At 42.0% G+C, this 14360-nt stretch overlaps 1 protein-coding gene across 1 annotated transcript in view; it reads left to right on the top strand.

Annotated features, from left to right (window-relative positions):
• The window catches only part of MTMR8 (myotubularin related protein 8), a 134440-nt gene that overhangs the window by 92282 nt on the left and 27798 nt on the right, over positions 1-14360 (top strand). Inside the window, exons 9-11 of the mRNA XM_012643218.1 lie at positions 5977-6102; positions 6926-6975; positions 13343-13543. Of these exons, the coding sequence (XP_012498672.1) occupies positions 5977-6102; positions 6926-6975; positions 13343-13543 (377 nt within the window). The remainder of the gene's footprint in view (positions 1-5976; positions 6103-6925; positions 6976-13342; positions 13544-14360) is intronic.

A 14360-nucleotide genomic window follows, 5' to 3' on the forward strand; every position in this document is an offset into this window, starting at 1 on the left:
ATTTATTGAGAGAACTGATAGGTGGGGTGAATTACTGTTCATTCTGTTGGGTTGTGTTTTGTTGCTTTGTTTTCTCTCTTGAGCCATTGTGGAAACTAGCCTTTGATCTTTGACTTTTGAGTGGTTGTACATTCAAGAGTGTTTATTGTGCTGATCCTTGTGTAATTCTGTTTTGAGTACTTCTTGGAGAGCTTGTCATGTCTTGGTGAATTCCCTCAGTCTTTGCTTATCTGAGAATGTCTTTATTTCTCCTTCATATATGAAACTTAGTTTTGCAGGGTACAAGATTCTAGGCTGGGCATTATTCTGTTTCAGAAGAGTGAGAATGGGGCCCCAGTCTCTTCTTGCTTGTAGGGTTTCAGTTGAGAAGTCCGGAGTTAACTTGATGGGCTTTCCTTTGTATGTTACTTGTTCCTTTCACCTTACAGCTCGTAGGGGGGCCTCTTTAGTGGATATTTTGGTCAGTCTGATGACTGCATGACGTGGTGTCTTCCTATTTGCATTGAATCTCCGTGGGATCCATTGTGCTTCTTGTACCCGTATGTCTAGATTTTTAGCAAGGCCTGGGAAATTCTCCTCTATTAAATCTTGAGATAGCTTATCCAGCCCTTACGTGTTTTCTTATTCACCTTCTGGAATCCCTGTCACCCTCAGGTTCAGTTTTTTCACATAATCCCACATTTCTTGTAGGCTTATTTCTTTTCTCTTAATTTTCTGCTCGATCTCTGTGTCTGAGTTATTTAATTGGAAGGAGTTGTCTTCAATCTCTGAGATTCTTTCTTCTGTTTGATCTCCCTTTTCTTGAGGCTTTCCACTGTGTTTTGTAGTTCCCTGAATAAGTCCTTCATTTCCAGGAGATTGGTTTGATTTTTCTTGAATATTTCAATTTCTTTAGTGAATTTTTCTTCGTAGTTCTGCATTTTTTTTGTGATTTCTTTGTGTTGGTCATCCATTTTTTCTTGCATATCATTGAGTTTTCTTACAATCCATGTTTGAAATTCTTCTTCTGTCATTTTAATGTTCTGAGTTTGGTTAATGTCAATTGCTATGGAGCCGTTGTTCTTCTTTGGGGGTGTGCTTTCCGTTTGAGTCTTCATACTTCCAGAGTTCTTTCACTGGTTCCTTCCCATCTGAATCAGTTGTTCCTTCTTGCCTTTAGATTTTCGTTTGGATAATGACACGCCTTGTTTAGTCTCTGAGCCAGTAGGTGGTGTTTGTGGGTGAGATTTGACTGCACCCTTTATGATGAATCAGTAGATGCAGTAAAAGGGTGTGCAGGATGACCTCCCAGTCAGTAGGTGGCACTTGCAGGGAGGAGCGAGCTGCAGTGCTGTTTTTGGGTCCTGTAGCCAACTCTTGTTCCTCTGGAGAGACCCTCTTGTGCCTCAGGTGGTGGGTGGGGCCCTGGGACTTTCAGGTGTGTCCTTATTCTTAACCTCAATGGGGGCAGGTCCCGGGAGTGAGTCTGGGCAGGGCTCTGTTGGGTAAGCCTACCCTCAGGCTCCACAAATGCTGTTAGCAGGGGTCAAAGGTCTGTTCTTTGCTTCTGTGCAAAGCTGTTGGGAGGGGATGAAATGGCTCCACTCAGCTGAAAAATCTGGGCTTGGGTGTGGGGCTGTCCGATACCCACACTCTGGAGCAGGTCTCACTCCCCTCCAACCTCCCACACTCCCCGGCCTCTCCCAGGCCTCTGCCAGCAGGCAGGACCTCAGGCCAATGGATCTTCCCTGGCTGTGACATGGGCCGGGAGGTTTCCTACCCAGGATGGCAGCCTGAGCTGGGTGCACAGCCCTCTTTTGGGAGGAGGGTTGCTGCTCCGGCACGCTGATCTGCCCCTGAAGGCACACACTTCTCAGTAGGCTCTTTCACAGATCTCTCTTCTGTGTCCCGGGGCAGTGCAATCCTGACCTGAGTGTACAGGGTCTGGTCTGCAGGCCTGTCCCCTGGACCCTGGAGATCAATCCCTGACCCTGCCAGGGGAGGGGTGCTGGTCTCCAATCACCTACAGGGTGCCCAAGCTGGATCGATTTCACTCCACCTTGGGATTTGCCCCACTCTCCTGGAGTCCCCAGGCAAGCAGCACCTGGGAGGGCTGGCACATAGGGAGCTCGCAGTCTGAGTACCCCTCAGTCTGCTGTAGGGCTCCAAAAGGAAAGGTCCCATTCCTTTGAGATGCCTCCGTGTGATGGCTAAATTGTCTCTCTGGGCACCTACGGGTAGGGAAAGGGAAGGAGAGAATGGAGCAATATGGCATCTGCCGATAGGCTTGGGTCTGCACGTGGGGAGGTGCCCCGAGAGAGCTGGGAGCCTGGTGCCCTGAACGCAAGAGGCCACCGCTCACTGTTAGCAGCCATCTCTGGGCTGGTGTCCCCAGGTCTCTCCGTCCGCTCAGGAGCCCACCAACAGTCCGAGATGCAAGGGAGGGGAAAGTTATGTGTTCCACCTACCCTTGTCGCTGGTCTCCAAGCCTCTCGGGGACCTTTCTTTTTCCAGTTCTCCTCCGCTACGTCTTCTCATGGAGTCTCCTGTAGTTTCAGGCACCCTTCCTTCCGATCCTCACCCGATCTATGTTTTCCTCCTAGTTTATTTTTTTCACTTTCTTATAAAATCTGTCTTTTTTGCAGAGACACTATGATTGGTGGCTTTTCTCATCTACTATCTTGGCTCCTCCCTCTCTCTCTTTTCTTACCTATAATCTGACTACCCTTCTAGGAATACCATTTTTCTTGCACTCAACTACGAAGATTACTCATTGTCCCACATGCCATCAACCATAGGATCCAGGGCAGATTCAGTATTCTCTTTGCTCCTTACAAAACTCCTTCCACCTTTCAGGTCTATTTCATTCAGCCATACTACCCTGTATCCCTCCTAGTTACCTTCCCTCCTCTATTAAGGACTTTGGGAATGGCCTTACCACCTTCCTTTCCATCCTGATTCTTCCTTCTTCCCTGGAGATTTGCATGTCCATGTATAACATATCAAACATTGTGCACTTATAGTTCTCTGAGCTTTTATACTCCAGCTTTCACACCCTTATTCCAGTTAGCATATTTCTTCTGTATCGTGGAGACCCCTGTACTTTCAGCTCCTCTTTTTCCAAACTTCTTCCATCTTCTTCCCTATTTACCAAGGCCTGCTGGTGTAGTACCTCATCCATTCTACATTGCCCTTTATCCTTCCACTCTACCTGTCCTGCCAGTGACAGTCATTGTCTGCTCTTACACCCCAACTGCTAAGTATTGCTGCAAAGAAATAAATCCCATAGACATGTTAATTGGTAGTATCATAGGTTTATGGTCTATAATCTTAGCTAAAGTCCTAAAATAGTAGAACTTAGCTACTTAAAGTAGCTACTTTAAATATTTAAAATGACAGTTATTTTATATGTCTCTGGTTGGGTCCCAGTCCTGTTCCACCAAGGAGGTATTCCTAATCTTTACCTTGTTTTCAAGCCAACTACGCCACCGTTACCTTCTCTCTCTATAAACACATATTCAGACATGTCTCCTTCTTCATGGGAAAATCAAGGTGATACTTTATCTTCCCACTATTATTCTTACCAACTTTTTTCTTGCCTTCTTCCTTGCTATCTCAGAGGACATGGTATCCCATGTCTCCTGTGTAAGGCTATTCACTTACCTATACTCTAAATCCTATCCCCTCCTACTTCGTCAAGGAATTAGCTCTGTCAAGTCCTCTTTCTCCTACATTTTCAACTTACTCCTTTTGACTGACTTCTTGCCTCAAAAGTATATTCAAATATTTTCTCATTTCTAGAGAAAAAGAACGTTTCTCACCCTCTTCTAGCTATTGCCCTCTTTCTTCTTGGTTAGAACATTCTTAAAAGTAGTTGGCCTTTTCTGTTAGCACTTCCTCATATCCCTTCACCCTTCAACCCACTGTGATCGGATTTCCATACCATTACTATTGCTCTTGCTGAAGTTACTAATGACCTTGACTTGCCAAATCTAAAGATCACTTTTTAATCTTTATCTTAACCTCTCTGCTGCATTTGGCACTATTGACCACTTTCTCTTTGAACGTTTTTGTAGTCCTAACTTTAACTACACCCTCCTCACTTTCTTTCTACCTTTTGGGCTTCATTTTCACAGGCTGACTCCTGTAATAGCCCTCCTTCCTCTACTTCCCCTTTAAAGATCACTGCTTTGTAAAGTATTTTCTCACTTTTTGTCTCCGCCTGGACAGTATCAGCTATGCACACAGTTTTTCCTATTATCTCTATTCAGTTAGTGGTAAAATCTATACTCTGGCTCAGATCTTTCCCTCCCCTGAACTCCAAACCTACACATCTAATTGTCCACTGGACTTTTCACTAGATGTCCCTCAACTACCTCAGACTTACCATTGGCCAAAACTGATATCTTCTTACCTACCCCCACTACTGCTTAAAACTTGCTTCTTGTTCTGTTCTCATTACTCAAACTAGTGGTACTGCCATCTACCTAGTTACTAAGCTACACATTTCAGAGTCATCCATGACTCTTCCTTCTCCTTCATCCCATATCCATTCTCTCATTATGTTCTATTAAATTGTCATACGTGGCATCCCTCTTCTCTCCACTACCTTACTACCTTCAGGCACTTATAGCCTTTCATGATTTTAGTAGCTCTTTGACTAATCTTCCTGTATCCAAACTCATGTCCTCCCAATCCATTCTCTTTACTGCCACAGAGCTGTCTTTCAAAAATACATACCTGATCATGGCACTCCTTTGCTTTCAGCTCCTTATTGCCAGCAGATAAGATGCACACTTGGTCAGTCTGACCCTTGCTTTCCTGGCCAGCTCTGTCTCTCCTCACTTCTCATTCCCAGCCTAGCCTCAGCCATTACCAAGCTACTTAACCATTCCTCCCCTATGCCATACCTCTTGCCTGTATACATGCTGTCATGGTTGTTCCCCCTGCCTCAAATGTCCTTTCCTCCTGGTCAGTCTGGCAATTGCCTATTCATCTGTGAAAACCTACTTTAGTTATCTCCTCCTCTCTGGTTATCTTTTGTATCTTTGTTGTACCTGGTATGGACTTTTACTGTTTTGTGTATTGTCAGTTTTCAGTCATTCATTTAAGTGTTTGTCTCCTTTTATTCCCTGTGCATATCATAGTGCCTCTTGTACAGTCACTCAGTAATTATTGGCTACGTCCATGGATGAATGAATGAGTGAATTAATCAATGTCCTTCTTCTTCACCTGAGGAAGTCCTACTCCTTCAAGGCTCAAACTTCCCTGGCTTCTGCAAAAGGATATAGTTACTACACATTACTTTATAGTAGTAATTTTTCCACTGTATTATAATTATTTACTTACCTTTGGTCACCCTGACTAGTTTGTGAGCTCCTCGAAGACAGGAACTGAATCTCATCTTTGTATCTCTAATACCTAGCACATACCTGGCACATAGGGGTATGCAATTAAGTGTTAGAATGAATAAATGATCAAAATCTATCATTGCCAAAATGGCCCAGGTTGAATAACTACCCAGATCTTTATATCATTCTGATTATACAAAAACTGACCTAAGACAGGCAAGCCCCTCCATCTTAAGTTGGAAGAATTTATGTTAGTAAGACTAAATGGCTAGAGGAGATTGTTATCAGATCTGGGACTGGAATGCAGAGCTGTCTTGTGTTTTTGAGCATGAATTCTTCCTCCTGTTCACTCCTCCCTCCAAGAATTGATTCTCGTCATCTTCAGAAGTTTTGTGAATTTAGAACTCCCCTTGTTCTTTTTACCCTGCATCGTGGGTTCCTTTTGATTTTCTTTTCCTTTTAGGTAAGCTCTCCTCCTTCTCTTGTACTCCATTATTTTCTTTTTCATTCCCCATAGAGGATGCTGAGATTGTGAGAAACCCAGTAAGACCTTCTCTGTACCATAGGGATAGTATTTGACAATTCTTTATTAACACAGCAGACTATGGAAAGGTTGCTTATGGTACTTTTTCCCTCATCTTCACAGGCAGTGAAGGTAGAAAAAGCCAGTGTCTTAGTCCATTGTTCCGATGGGTGGGACCGCACAGCACAAGTCTGCTCGGTGGCCAGCATCCTCTTAGATCCATTTTATAGGACATTCAAAGGACTCATGGTAAGACAGCGAGTGACTGTATTTTACTTTGTGTGAATGACAGATTGTAAAAAAATCACAAAGAACTCTCAACTAACTTGGTTTTTACAAGAATGAGCTCTAAATCTATAAAAATAGCTGTTTTTCAATTTAGCTTCATTCCATTAAATGAGATGTGTACATTCTATATACTTTCTGTTGTACATTCAACATATTTCTTACCTATCAGAGGGTAAGTTATATGTAAGAGGCTGCTATAAGAAATGGGAAAAGCTCAAAAAGTTTACAAAGCTGAATTGCTGACTTTTATTAATAAATAGGTTGTCTGATAGGCACATCATCTTTAACATATCAGCTGTTTGAATGCCAGACTCATGATTATTTTTTTACACTGAATCCAAGGCTTCTTAGTTGATCTTTCTAAGAAACAGAACTCACAATAGTGATTTTTCCTCATTTCTTTGGAAATTTTTTTAATAATTAAAAATAGTTTTGTTATTGGTACAAACCCAAATTCTGCCTTTAGATTCCTGTTTTTCAAAGGTTGAATTTAATATACTTATCTGGTTTGCATTTAGTTATGGCTCAATGGCTTGCCACACCAAAAGAAATGTGACACTGGATACAAATCCAGAATAAATTTCTCCTGAGAGTATCTGAAATTTGAAGACAGCCTGTATAGACTTGTAAATGAAATCCAAGTTACTTACTTAGTTATCATTTAGGAAAATAACTTTACTTTATGATCAGTTGAACCATTTCAGCTAAGTATTTTGATATTCTCATGTGTATCATTAATTTATGATTTTCCTAATGTAAACTCTTCTTTTTGTATAAAATGAAGATCCTGATAGAGAAGGAATGGATATCCATGGGCCACAAGTTTTCCCAAAGGTAAAAATACCCTTATTTTGAAGGAGGAAGGTTCATTAGGGTGAGTTTTATCAAAACCCCAGTATGCTCTTATGTAGGAGGGAATATTAAGTTGAACATGACATCTCTTTTCTTCAAGAAACAAATATTCCAGACACTGTTCTAGGGCGCTGAGGCTACGGAGGTAACCAAAATATCATCTTTGCCTTCAAGGAGTGCAAGCAATTATATCAAATTGTTAAATATTTCAGGGAAGAACAAGGCATCACAGACCACACAGGGAAAAGTGCCTAACTCTGCATGAAGAGATCAAGGTAGGCTTCCAGGAGTAGGTGGCATTTAAGTATGAATTTTTAGAGATAAATAGGAGTTTGATAGGCAGAATAGGAGGATGAGGAGGGCATTTAGATATAGAGACTAGTATTTCAGACAGTGTACCTTTTAACCTTTTTTAAGAAAAAGAGACAGGTACATTTTTTTTCACCTCCTCCCCTTCGTCATTTTTTTTTCAGAAGCAGGTGCAGATTTCTGTTTTTTACTAAGGGGTAGGGGCAAGGGCTTACATTTATTTATGTCTGCTATAAGCCAGCCTCACTAAGGCTTTACCCATGTTTACCAGAACAATCAATAAATATTTACCACCTAACAGTGTGTTGTACACTATATCAGACAGTAAGGTGGTCCGAAAGGCAAATAAAATGTGAATTTTACCCTCAGGGATGTTATAAATCTGGTCTTATTTGCCCTCACTGATGTGTACTCATTTAATTTCATTTGATTGCCCCTCTGTAGCCATTTGGGTCCTTCCATTTATTCTTCCTTCATCAACAAACTTTGGGCCACTCATTATGTCAAATATTGAGAAGACTAAGTTGAATGAGATATGGTCCCTGTCCCTTCTTTTAAAGAAAAGGAAATCAGTAATGACAGTATAGTATGGTAAGTGTTAAGACAAAGGAAAACATAAATAAAGGAATCTTATCCATTCCCGGGCAAAGAAGGCTTCCTGGAATAGGTGACATTTTAATTGAGCTCTAAAGTATGAGTAAGAGTTATGTAGAAAGGGGGAAAGCATTTTAGGGCTGATGTGTGTAAAGCCATAAAGGCATTAAACAGGATGACTTTGAACAGGGCAATGATATGATGATCAGATCTATATTTTAGAAATATCTCTCTTGCAGCAGTGTGGAAGATTGAAATTGAAGGCAAGGGGATGAATTAGAAGGCTGTCAGAATTAATGAAGGCTTGAAAAGAGATAGAAGTAATGGGAGAGATACAAGGGTATTCAGGATGTAGGACTGACAGAACCAAGAGATGAGAGAGAAAGTCTAGAAGAATTTGTAAGTTTCTGCCTTAGGTAGCTGGGTTTACTGAAATAGAGAGTACTAAATGATATAGGGCAGGTTGAGGGGGGAAAGATGGTTTCAGTTTGGGACCTATTTGGCATGAGGCATCCAAGAGGAGATGTCCAGTAGGGAGACTATTCACTACAAATCCAGAGCTCACCGGTTCTGGACTGGACAGAGAGGTCTATAGGATTGAGAGTTACCTGCATATAAGTAGTAGTTTAATCCATGGATTTGGATAAGCTAACCCAAAAAATCATATAGAGGAAGAAGAGCCAAGGGGCAGGACAGAGCCTTGGATAATAGTGACACCTGCTGAAAGTCTAGTGAAGAAAGGAGTCTGTCAAGGTGGCTGTCAAAGAGTGGTTAGTACAGTAATAATAGATCTAAGGATAGGAAAAGGAAAAAATAATAGATGAGAATATCAAGTGAGCAGTCAGCAGTGTTATATGCCTCAGAATAACCCAATAATCAACTTTGGCAATATGCAGGTTTTAATGATCATTAGTGATAACCAGTTGAGTAAAGTGGAGGCAGAAGCCAAATGGCAGTGAATGGAGGCATGAGCAAGAGATGAATAGAAGAATGTGAGCATATAAATCTCTTTCTAAGCATCTTGGATCTGAATGGGGTAGAAGAGAAGGGGTGATACCCAGATAGGATTATGGGTTTGAGGAAGATTATTTCAAGATGAGAGATTTGAGCAATTTCTTGTGCTGAGAAGAAATACTAAATAAGATAAGGTTGAAGATATGAAAGAGACAGTTTTTGGTAGAGTAAGTCTTATGAACAGACCGGAGAGGGAGGGTGAAAGCTCCAATTCAAATGAAAAGATTAGCTTAAGCTATAAGTTTGAACACCTCAATACTAGAAAGATGGCGGAGCAAGAGGAAAGGAAAAAAAATCCATTTGGTTCCGGAAAATCTACTGAAAAAGAGGAAGGCTTACTAAGCCCCCAAAGCCACCCAGGCACAGCAGGCACTTTTGGCAGGGAAGGAGCGGAGGAAAGGAAAAGGGCCCAGGTTTAAGTGACTGGAATCATTTCTACATGATCCCTGGTGGCAGCAACATGACAGGGTGAGTCTCAGACGACTAGAAGTGAAACCTCATGCCTCGGAATTGCTGGATAAACGTTCCTTGGCCTTTGTTGTACGCATCCAAAGGGTTAATGGGGTGAGTTCACTGGTGCAAAAGACCATCGCAAGACTTTGCCTAAAGAAAATTTTCAGTGGCGTCTTTGTTAGAGTCACCCCGCAGAGCCTAAAATTGCTGTGTATGGTGGAACCATATGTGACCAGGGGATTTCCAAATAGGAAGTCCCTCCGGGAACTCATCTCGAAACATGGACAAGCCAAGGTCAAGAATAAGACCATCCCTCTGACAGCGCAGTGATCGAAGAGCACCTGGGGAGGTTTGGTGTCATTTGCTTAGGAGACCTCGTTCATGAAATTGCCTTCCCGGGGAAGTATTTCCAAGAGATCCCACGGTTCTTGTGTCCTTTCCACCTCTCAGTGGCCTGTCACGCAATCAAGAATAAAGTGGGGTTCCTCAAGGAGATGGGCTCACCTGGCCATCGGGGTGAACGCATCAGTCAGCTCATCCACCAGCTGAGCTAGACCCAGAACGTCTGAAAGCACAGTGCACTGGGAGCATGTGTTTTTGGTTTGGGAATTGTTATCAAGTATCTTCAAGAGAAGATTATTTTCCACTGTATCTTCAAAAACTGGAAGGGGAGGGTCAGGGAAAAGGCAGTCGGTTATGCTCATGGCAGGAACCTCTCATCACAGTCCAGTTCCAAGGAAAAATCCCAGTGGTTTCCACTTTGGCTGCTGCCACCTCTGAAATCAGCACGTGCCGTGGAGAAAGGAGTCCTGCTCTGTCAGATCTTCTATCCCGAGGTTAAACGTTGGTGAATGAATGACTCAAGCAGTGTACAAGGATCCCTAAGACTCCTGCAACGTGGCCGAGCCCAGGGGCATACTTGAATCTGGGTACCCAGGGCTTTGTTTTGAAAAGGCGTGAAATACAGTTGGGAAGGAGAATGCAAAAACAAGTGCTCAGTTGCCTCTTCTGTGAATCCGTGTTCCAAGTGTTCAGTGGTGGCTTTGAGAGCTCTCAGACTTGGCTGGCTGTAAGTGCATCTGGTGGCTTTTTTATCCTAGTCTGCAACTGGTTTAGTCCCTTTCTCTAGATCAGGATTTGAGAACAAAGGACCACTTTGATTGGTACATGCCTGTACTCAAAATTTTGCTTACAATTTTAGAGTGTTCATAGACTCTTCTCCCCATGGACCTTTGCACTTCATGTGAGGAAGTCCTGCTTTTCCCAGGATTGGTCGCCCAAGCCCTGATCTTGCTAGTCTCTGGTTCCATTGTCTTGTGGAAGACCAAAGCTGACCAAGATAGCTTTGCCCCTTCACAGTGGCGGATTGTGTTGCCCCTGCACCATCAAGTCTGGGGAATGCCCACCGTCCCCCACTTACCCCTGGCATTCAGGATGGAATTTCCTGGTTTCTCTGATTATCATCTTTCTCCTTAAAACCAAGATCAGGAAGGAATGAACCATTTTCTTGATTTGGCATGGATGAACTCAGTGCTATTTGGCTTTTTGGGCACCTGGCGGGCAGCTTAATTGACCTTTCTCTTGCATATTCTGGACTCCAGAAGTATCGCCCTTTGTCCTGCTGGTAATGTAGTAGACCAGCATTAGGCTTTCTGAGGATTCGTTAACCTTGAAAAGTCAGTCTGATACTGTTTGTGTTTTTTTCATCAGTGTCCACTTCTAAGCGGGCCTTCACGTGGTTGCCTCAGCTTGCCATCTGAGCAATGGGTGAGGATGTGCCAGGCCTAGGTTAAGTTTGGAAATATGCTTGACCATTGTGTTCCTGGTCCCTTCGGGTCAGCTTTGCTGCAATTTTGGCTCATGCGGCCCTCAAACATAGCTGTGAAATTGAGTTAGAGGTATAACAGTGCCTGAAAATGTGCCAGGTTATGAGGTAATTAATTAGGTGGGTTGGCTCCAGAGTTAACCTGCCAGCAATAGACGTTCTGGATGTTACTCTTATAGTTTAAAGCATCGTGAAATCAGATTACTTTAAAATGATGTATCACAAAGTCATGGGAAAAAAGCAGTTGTGAGTATGGAAGCCCAGGGCTTAAATCCCAGCTGTCTTATACTAAATATGGGAACAGTGTTTCCATTCTTGCCTGTGAAATGGAGCTAATACCCTCTAGCATGTCTGCCTCACGTGGTGGTTGAAAGGATTGAGCAAAATAATAGTTTGTAATTTATGATTCTATATAAATAAAAGGTTATCGCAAAAAAACAAAAAAAATAGAACACCTCTTTCATGGAGACTGGATGGAAAGACAGGCAGAGAAGGAAGTGTGTGAGTTTCAGAGGCAGAAGTTAGATATTTTTTTTTACTTGATGGCCTTGATCTTTTCAGTGACACTATAGACTCTGGTATGAAGGAAGACGTGAAATGGGCTAGGAGTTTGAGAGGATAGTTTAAAATTTGCAATAGCTGTAAGAGTGATGGACACATGGTGTTAAGGCCATACATAAAGATTATTTGGGAGCAATTAAGTCCCAGCTCAATGTGGGGACTTTAAAAGGCTTGAATTTATATAGTTTTATAATTTTTGCAAGCATTATTCATCAGTCAGGATGTAGGAGCAGAGAACATAACTTTTTAGGCTGATCTGTGGTTAGATTTTGAAGGAGAATAAAGACAAGAAAGGCCAGAAAGTTGAAGACAGTGCGGAGAGAATAGTTGATGGGACAGACTATGAAGTCTAGGCTGGTTAAGGAAGAAAGGGAAGCCCATAGGAATCTGGCATGTAGAGAGGTCCTGACATGGAAGCTGGAGGAGGTAAGAAGATGAGCAGCCTTTGGAAATATAATATATGGTGTTCAGAGGGGGATATTGGGATTAAGATTTCAAAGGTGGAGTAAGAACTCATAGGTGATTTCAAGAACCAGCCTGTGGCCGTGGATTCAGGAGACTGGGGTAGAGGTAAAGATCAGTGAAGATATTGGATTTGGGCTAGTTAAGGAACCGGTTAAGCTAGTGTAGGTTATCTACATCAACACCAAAGATAAGTACTTAAGACAGAAGTCAGATTCTTCAGAGAATGTGGGGAAGTGACCCAGAGATTGGTAGAAGACAGAACTGAGGAAAGGGAAGGTAAATAAGCTAAACAGTATGACCTATAATGGAGTGTTTTTAAGATAATGAAAGGGGTAGTAGTTTGGAAGCAGCAGTAGGAGCAAGAAGAAAGTAGAACCCACCTCTGCCCTGTTTTAGGGTTATGGCATGTGGAAAGTGAAATGATTAGTGTTCTCCATTTGATTTGGGCCCCAAGGAGAGGTGGTATCCTTATGAGCCAGGTCACAGTTATATCAGAAGGTAGAAAATGTTCAGCATAGAAGCCAAGGATGCTGTGTTGGTTTCCGGTGGAATAGCGTTTCCAGTGGATGGTAGGGTTGGTAAAGAGGGAATTATGGGGGAGGAAACATAAACAGTTCTGGGATGAGGTTTCATTCATGCATTTAATAAATGTTTCTTAAATACCTATTTTGTGCCAGGCACTGTGCAGGAAACAACATAGATGTGGTCCTTGCTCACGTAGAGCTAAATGTGGCTGTTTAAATAAATTAAAATTAAATACAGTTAAAAATTAAATTCCTCAGCTACACTAGCCACATTTCAAGTGCTTAATGGCTAGTGACTTCCGTATTGGACAGCACAACTATAGAACATTTCCATCATTGCAGAAAGTTCTATTGGAAAGAGGATGTAAGAGAAAATAGACTAGATGACCAAAGGATTTACAGTCTAGATGACAGTGAAGGGTACCAGTGGCTAAGAGGTTTGCTGGGACTAACTAGCTTTGAGATTCTGGCTGGCATTTTACCATGAGGTGTTTCCTTGCCACTGCCAACAGAGACAAAAGGTGATCTTGTTGTAGCCTACTGCAAACAGTATAATCCCTGACACTAACCACTGTATTTCTTTGCCTTTATTTGCATCTCTTAGGTGTGGCCATCTGGATGGAGACTCAAAAGAAGTGTCCCCTATCTTTACCCAGTTCCTAGATTGTATTTGGCAATTAATGGAACAGTTTCCCTGTGCCTTTGAGTTTAATGAAAACTTCCTCTTGGAGATCCATGACCATGTTTTCTCCTGCCAGTTTGGAAACTTCCTTGGAAACTGTCAGAAGGATCGGGAAGATCTAAGGTGAATTCACTTTGTGAGGAGATACTAAATAGGGAGAAGGGGGTTAGTACAAAAGGAATGAACCCACCACATTGAATTAGGGACAGCAGTCAGGAAAAGGAAGGAGGTAACAATAATTAAAAGAACTTTTGAAGCATAAAGCACTCAATGTTTACACAGGGATCTCTCAGAACCTCAGATTCCTCATCTATAAAATACGAGTAATATTTTCAGAGTAGTCATGAGGAGCCAGTAAAATAACGGATGTGCAAGGGCTTTGTGAAGGATCAATTGCTGTGCAGGTGTGAGTAGTCATTATCTGTAGTCCTTTTCACTCATATCAGAGATCACAAACTGGCAGCTCATAGGTTATACCTGACCTAATTGTGTTTTGTTTAGTCTGTGGAGTATTTTTTAAACTGTGAATTAATTGTCAACATTTAAATATCAAGAGATTTCATATATACCAAGATCGTACTATACCAAGATATTCTGAAAAATGAGGAGCTCTGGCAACACTGGATCTGCATTTTCTCATGACAGTAATCAACTAGAGCTGAATAGTAGCTGCTCCATTTGGATGAGGCAAACTCACTCTTGTTGGCCACAGTTCTCGCCACTCCCTGTAGTTTATTCTCAGCCCCCTTCTAATGTTACCTGCCCAGTTCCCATAGGCACTTGAGTTTGCACCCTTGTGGGTACTTAAACTAACATCCCCACAGTATAAAAAACACATATATACATAAATACACATACCACACACACACACACACATAAGTACTTAAATATATACTTAAGTACTTAAACTAACATCCCCGCAATGTATGAAACATATATA

This window comes from Propithecus coquereli, unplaced genomic scaffold (assembly GCF_000956105.1).
Source record: "Propithecus coquereli isolate 6110/MARCELLA unplaced genomic scaffold, Pcoq_1.0 Scaffold101, whole genome shotgun sequence".
Classification (NCBI taxonomy): Eukaryota; Metazoa; Chordata; class Mammalia; order Primates; family Indriidae; genus Propithecus; species Propithecus coquereli.